Source organism: Cyanistes caeruleus, chromosome 28 (genome assembly GCF_971803275.1).
Source record: "Cyanistes caeruleus chromosome 28, bCyaCae1.hap1.1, whole genome shotgun sequence".
NCBI lineage: Eukaryota > Metazoa > Chordata > Aves > Passeriformes > Paridae > Cyanistes > Cyanistes caeruleus.
The window spans coordinates 5,065,266-5,072,703 of NC_141728.1; the positions used below are offsets into that span (position 1 = coordinate 5,065,266).

Sequence of the window (7,438 nt, forward strand, 5' to 3'; positions counted from 1 at the left end):
TCCCCATCCCCACCTCCAGTCTGCCCTTCCTCAAGAAGAAATCTACCCATGCAACGGGTCTGCATGTTAAATGAAAGAAGAGAAATTCTTTGGCAAAGTTGTAGAATAAGATGCAAAAAGGCCTGTGCCAATGCAGAAACTGAACACTCCAGGCCAGTCTGGGAAGAGACAAGACTAAAGAAAAAAGGGATTCCAAAGTCCGAGAGGGAATCTGTCAAACACAAGGACTAATGGGCCCTGATTGAACTGCTCTTCAACACAGGAGGAGCCCCTGGGCTTCAAGGAGTCCTTAACCATTTCATGGCCAGCACCAACCTTGTCCTTCTCACCAATCACACAAGTCATGGCGCCTCAAAACCAAGACATCTGCCCCCTGAAGACTCCACGGCTCACACACTTAATCCCTTCTTTTTAACAAGGAGCTCTGGGCCCCAGAGGCATTCAACAGTCCAAAACACTGACTTCTCCAACACGCTCCAAGAGCTGTCAAGGCTGACAAGGCTGTTGAGCGTGGGGATGACACTCAAGCCATGGAGTGGGCGCTAAGGATGGAGTCCTGCTAGCTCCTGGCACAGGGATGTGTTCTTCCCACCACAGCCCGAAGCACAACAGTCTCATGCAGGCTGCAGCTTTGCAGGGACTGTCTGGCAACACCCATCTCTTCTTTCCACAAGGTGACTGAGCTCTGGAACATGGAGAGCAAGACTGGCCAGTTTGCCCAGCTGAGTATTTCCCAGCTGGAAACTGGACTGCAGGCACCAGGTTCCTGAGAGGGCAAGACAGCTGCAGCTCCAGCCCATCCCCACACACAGCTCTGGGAATGCCTACACGCACAGCAGGGCTCACACAGCAGCAGCAGCAGCTGCAGGAGCAGCTGCAGCCCAGCCCTTGCTTTGCCTTGGCCTTCCAGCCCAAGAGAGGCAGAGCCCACATCTGCTACTGACACCCTCCCACTCTGCCTTCAGGGGCAATTCTCCAAACGCTCTTCTCTTCTTTCCCATCAAACAAAGCCTGTTAGAACCCACCAAGCTTCCACTTCCTCCCCACAAATGCCCCTGCACCAGGGATTCTTCCCAGAAAAAGGAGCATCCAAACCTGGCAAACACCTCTCATCCTCACTTAAGGGCTATTCCCCCTTTTCATTCCCTCTTCCTTAGCAAATCTTGCTTGAACAAGCAAATCCTTCCGTGTCCATTCCCAGCTGAATTCAAGAAGCCTTTGCTTCTCAGCCATGCAACAACATTCAGAAGCTCTCACTCCAGCCCCTCTCATCCCTGTCCAATGGAGTTACCTGAGCAGAGGGAGACCTTTCAGGCACGGATGGTGAAAGCATCTCCTCCAGTGTCTCCAGAACAAGGTCCAGATCCAGCGGTGGCAATTCCTCTTCCCCAGGAGTACTCCAGACCCAGCTTGGGGCTCTCCATGCTGCATAACCAGCACTGCCAGCTGGAGCACTGGGGACTGAAGTGCCTGGGGCGGCTGGAAGAATCCAAAAAACATGGGTGAGGCTCCAAAATGAGGCTTTGGGACGCAGAGCTTTATTGCTGCCTTGGATCAAACATCACAGGAAGCGCACAGCAACCTCAACTCCAGAAAGGTATTAAAAACTTCCCAGGGAATTGGAAGAGTGAGCTCTTCCCCTTCAAAAGTATTATCCTAATTGACGTGTACATAGATTAAAGTATGGCTTGTGAAACTGATCTAGACATACACACAGAAATAATCATCTTTAATCACAGCCCTTTGCATCTTCCCAGCAGCTTTGGCATTTGGCTGCTTGAGTTTCTCATCGCAAGAGACCACAGAAAGTGCATTCACCCAGGAAGAGGCCAGAGGTGCAGACACTCATGCTAAACATAAACCGCGAGTTTATTCTAAGGAGCAACCATGGAGGTGAGGCCATGGTCTGCAGCTGCAACTGTTCTGGGGACTCCCAGCGTGCACTGAAATTTCATAGCATTATTTGCGGGAGAGACTGTTGGAAATGGAAAATCTGCAGCCTTAGAAAAAGCCTGGATTGATGGAGTGATGAAAGTACACAGACATTAGGTAGAGTAATTCTAAACCGTTGTTCTTACAGTTGCAAGTAAGAATATGCCTAGAGGAAGTAAGAAATTCTATTAAGTAAAATAGTTGGAGGTATAAAGTGTAATGGTGTGATTTATAAAGTAAGTTAGATATCTAGGAACTATAACAGAAGTGTGTGTGAATACGTGACCTGTTAGCTCGTTGGTTAAAAGACAGACGCAGTGTGGCAAAATCAAGTAAAGGTGATAAGAGCTTAATAAGTGAAAACAAACTTGGTGCCAACTGTCTACTGGACTAAAAAGTTATATATTGCCATGCGGAGAAGAAACTTGTAACTTCCTCGAGCTGTGGTTACTTGTTGCCTGTAAATCTCACGCCTCGGGACTGATCTCTTATTGGGCTACTTAAGCAATAAATCATCTCAAAGCACGGTGGTCCCATCCCTTGTATTTCATCTCAACAAAAGACAATCTGTAAACTCTGCAATATCCCATCAGAATCCTAGTTTGGCTTCATCCAAACTAAAATGGGAGTTCACCTGACACCGACCAGTTGTGGAGAAATGTTCTTTGCCTCGCCCTTTGACCTCTACACAGAGGCTGCCTGGAAAATGGCCAGAACATCCTCCAAATCTGCAGCAAGGACGGGAAAAGCAGACAGAGATTGTTCTGATATTTATGATCCTGCTTCCTAGTACCCTTGACACCTGATTGTCACAATCAAATGGACACATGACAGAGCACCGCGGCAAAATACTTCAGTCACTTTTTGTGATCTTTCTGAAAATCCAGGGGAGAAACACATTCCGTACCTGATGGGATGTTGGCTGGCAAGTGCTGCTCTGGAGAAGTGCAGCTGCTTCTCTCTGGAGAGGCCGCAGAAGTGCTTTGATGGTGTGCAGGAAATGCTGGAGTCATGAGCTCTGGCTGGGATTGAAATTTGTGTGTGCCTGGCTGGCCTGATGAAACCCCAAGTCCAGATGGAGCAAACACTTTCTTGGCAGCTGCTGGGGAAGCTTCACGCCCTTGAATATCTGGACTTGTCCTGGAAGGGCCTGGAGGCAGCTCTGAATCCTCAGGTGAGGCAGCACTGCGCTTCTGGCACCAAGGAGCTGTGCAGCAGGGAGGGAAGAAGAAAGGAAGCAAAGGGAAGGCTGGGTCACTCCTGCTCCTCAGCTCTGTTTCCCTTGGCAGCAACTGTACTTCTCCCAAGGAAGACAGAAGCTCCCATCCTCCCAAGTAGGGTGAGAAGGAGAAAATTCCCTTCTCATGTTCTGAACCTTTACAACAACCAATTCCTTGTCTACTGAGCTCTCCCGTACTTATTCATCTGTCTGGGAAAAGTGTCCCACTGCCATTCCTCGGCAGGAGGCAACTGCCAGAAAGCCAGCTGCCAGCTCTTCTCCCTTCTGCTCATAAGGCACACAAAAACTTTAGAATCACAGCCTTCCCTATCTCCCCAGCAGCTTTTAGATTTGGCTGCTTGAGTTTCTCAACACAGAAGGCCACAGAACGTGCATTCACCCAAGAAGAGCCCACATCTTCAGGCACACACTGAGAAATTCAACTGGGAGTTTATTCTAAAAGCAACCTTGTAGGTGAGGCCATGTTCTGCAGCTGCAGCTGTTCTGAGGCACACAGAGCTCATTTCAATGGCACGGCCCGATTTGCAGGCCAGTCAGTCTGAAACATCTGCAATATCCTATCACTGTCCTAGTTGGACTTCATTCCAAGAAACAGGGGAGTTCACCTAACACTGACCACTTGTCTGGCGGGCAATATTTTTCGCCCTGCCCTTGCACCTCAGCAGACAGGCTGTCTGGAAAATGCCCAGAACAAGCTCCACATCTGCAGGAAGTACAGGAAGAGCAGAGAATACTTTGGCATTCACAGTCCCACTTCCTAGTACACTTTCTCCGTGATTCTCACTTGAGATCTAGCCATGACAGAGAACTCAGGGAAAACACTTGAAAGGCTCAGTTGCCAGGAGCTATTGGAAAAGGAAGGGTAGAAACTCTTTCCGTACCTGATGGGTGGCAGACTGGGCTGTGCTGCAGGGAAGATGAGCAGCTGTTGCTCTGTCCAAGGGCCCTGCAAGCAGCTTCAGGGTCGACTGGAGCGAGGTGAACCATGAGCTCAGGATGGCGTTTCAGGTCCAGGCGAACCAGTGGAACCGTGAGCTTGCGGAGATTAAATCTCTGGATGAGCTCTCTTGATGGTTCCACTGGTGAAGCCCCAGCAAGTGCAGAGGTGGCACAGACTTTCTTGGCAGGTGCTGGGGAAGCCTCACTCTCCTGAGCAGCTGCACTTCTCCTGCAAGGGCCTGGAGGCAGCTCTGAATCCTCAGGTGAGGCAGCATCGCGCTTCTGGAGCAAGGGAGCTGTGCAGCAGGGAGGGAAGAAGAAAGGAAGCAAAGGGAAGGCTGGGTCACTCCTGCTCCTCAGCTGTGTTTCCCTTGGCAGCAAGTGTGCTTTTGTCAGGGAAGACAAAAGCTCACCTCCTCCCAAAACAGGGTGAGAAAGAAAAATATCACCACATGTCTTGGGGGGTTTGATGCCTATAGAACTTAAGTCAAACTTACAAGCTGCTTCTATAGGTTGACTTATAAGATATCAATAGAACCTGACAGATCTGTATCACCAGATATCAATAGAACCTGAATCATAACTTCATGGATCTATTTAACCTGATACAGATGTCTTTCTATGCATTGTACTGGCTAGTATATGGTTAACTGGTTGCTCAGTGCTGGAGAGACGGGAAAAAAAATGAAAATCTCACCAGGTGGTCAGTTTAAGATAGAGATAAGTATAGTACTAATGAAAACTTAGCAAACGTCAAGCCAATTAGCCACAAGATAAAGCAATTAGACCGGTTAGGACCAGACAGACCAAGGAACATTGTAGCTGTGCATGCTCTGAAGACAAAGTTGAAAAGTTCAGATGCAAAGACGACTTTGGAAGCCTTCGTCAAAGACCCCCAACGACCCCCAAATTGGGGAGGCACAAGCACAGTGAAAAAGAACTATCTATAGCCATGAGATTATACTATGTAAATTCGTTCCAGAGTCTATAATATACATTATATTACATACGATAAATACAGTACAATACATTATATTACATTATAATATACAGTATAATATGTGTATATTAGTTCCATATATTATAATGACATAGTAACACCAAGCAATAATTACTAAATATATCACAGCAATTGAGAAACGTGGATGAATTAGGAGAAGAAATCCTCCTCATCTCCAGCACTGAAATAAACAACTCTACACACACGGCTCTATGGGATTTTATTCCCTTTGCAACAAGCAGCTCCCTGTCTACTGAGCTCTCCCCTATCCGTTCAAGCCTTGGCAGGAGGCAGCTGCCAGAAACCCAAGTGCCAGCTCTTCTCCCCTCTGCTCCAAATGGGACAGGAGGCTCCCTCTCCCGCTGGGGCTGAGCACGCCCAAGCCCTCGGCTCAGCCGCACTCCCGGAGAGCTCCCCGAGCGTCCCAGGGCCGCGCAATGAGCAGCGCCAGCCACGGCACAGGGCCGGGCCGGCTGCCGGCCGAGCGGGCCAGCGTGTGGCGAGCGCAGGCGCGGCGGGACTGTCCCGCAGCCCCCGGCAGCCCGGCACAGCTCCCGGGCCCTGCCGGCACAGCTGCCTTGCCCAAGGACAGCCCCTGTGCCGGCCGGGGCAGCAGCGCTGAGCAGCCCCAGCACGGGCAGGGGCCGCTCCTGCCCGGCCGGGCAGCGCCCACGGCCAAAGCCCACGCCTCCCTCCGCGCCCGCAGCTCCCACCCCGTCTCACCGGCTCTGGGCGGCTGCCCGCTGGGGAAGGCGGGCAGCGACCGGTCCGTGGGGAGCCGCTGGAGGCGGCTGGGCTGGCGGCTCCGCACCTCCAGCCCCGCCGCCAGTCTCTGCCTGTTGGCCCTGGTCAGGCGTTTGATGCGGAGCAGGAGCTCGGGGCGGTCGCGGCGGAAGTTTGGGTTCATAAAGTGCAGCCAAGCCCCGGCATCGCCCGGCACAGCTGAGCCAAGCCATGCCGGCACCTTTTGGAAGCCGTAGAGGTTGAGCTGGCGCACGAAACTGCCAAAGTGCGTGGCTTTGAAGGAGTCCGGGGCCGCCCCCGCCCCCTGGCCGCCCCCTCCGTGGGCGCCGGCCGGGCTGAGCAGCTCCCGCTCGAAGAGGAAGCGGTCGATGAGCAAGCCCTGGGCCTGGCTGTCCCAGCGCACGGAGCGGACGCGGGGGCTGTTCACCAGGCGCCACAGCTTGGCGGGGAAGGTGCTGGCATTGAGTCCGGCGGGCAGCGGCAGCTCCGCCATGGCACCGATCTGTCTCCGACTGGCGCCGCAACGGCCGCGGCGCAACGGCCTGAGGGGGGCGCTGCGTTCGGCCCCGCGCGCGCCCGGCGCGGCCCCGGCGCGGGCCGGACTCGGCGAGGACGAGCGGGGCCTGAGGGGAGATAAGGCCAGGTAAGAGGAGGTGAAAAATGCATGTGGGAAACGAGAAATTACATAGGAATTCCACTAATTGACAAAGATTCTTACTGTAATAAATGGAATTGATTTTTGCTAACTAAATTGTACCTGTTCTACAAGTTATTTTTAGAAACAATTGTCAGGAAAATTAATCCACAAACGCCAGAGGTTTATGTCCAAAAAGGAGACAGAGGAGTCCTTTTTCTTTTATTCAAATAAAGGGAGATGCCATGGGGCATTCCGCTGGGGTCTCTGAAATTTTTGGAGGGCGCAGCCTCCTTTTTATCCTAATTCCTGGCCGCTTGTCCCTTCTCTCTTTCCCCACAGGCTGAGGTACTTGACAGGTACAGACTGCCCGGAACGCCTGATACCTGCCATACCTTCCCCCCCGCCCCCAATGCATAATCCCTTCTTAATTCTTAACTTCTATGGAATTCATAGTGTTCTTTCAGTGCCTCTTTGATCTTTTAGTGGAATCCATCCCATTGTTTCTGTTGTCTCTCACTGACAGCTGCTTCTTATCTGTCTCATTAGGGACTTTTGGATTAGGTTCTTTTTCCCTTTCAACTGAAGATTAATGAGAGGGAGGCAGTTTTCTCTTGTTCGGTCTCAGTTGATTATTCTTTTATAATCAGCATTACAAGGTACAAGGAGCTATGTGCACTATGATAGAAAAGGGTAAAATGGCTATCAAAGATCCTTTTCAAGGTCTTTTATATGTCCATTTACCCAATTAACAGATGCCAACTAAATTATTTTTCTTAGTGACCCAAAGACCCAACACCTGTGCGCTGCACTGCGGCATTTTTTACCCAATCACTTACTACTACCCAAAAACCCCTCAGAGAAGAACATGAAGAAGAAAGAAGAAGGACAAGAGACAACACCCTAAATCTTCCATCTTGTCTCCTGTTCTCCAAACTACTTTTTCACC

At 50.9% G+C, this 7,438-nt stretch overlaps 1 protein-coding gene across 2 annotated transcripts in view; it reads right to left on the reverse strand.

Annotated features, from left to right (window-relative positions):
• Positions 1-6,438, reverse strand: part of LOC147649096 (uncharacterized) — a 62,258-nt gene extending 55,820 nt beyond the window's left edge. For both annotated transcript variants that reach the window (XM_086864995.1, XM_086864994.1), the window contains exons 1-4: positions 5,835-6,438; positions 4,054-4,407; positions 2,840-3,139; positions 1,292-1,479 (exon numbers count right to left, since the gene is read on the reverse strand). In XM_086864995.1, the coding sequence (XP_086721121.1) occupies positions 1,292-1,479; positions 2,840-3,139; positions 4,054-4,407; positions 5,835-6,348 (1,356 nt within the window). In that variant the 5' untranslated portion in view covers positions 6,349-6,438. The remainder of the gene's footprint in view (positions 1-1,291; positions 1,480-2,839; positions 3,140-4,053; positions 4,408-5,834) is intronic.
• Between the last annotated feature and the right edge of the window lie 1,000 nt (positions 6,439-7,438).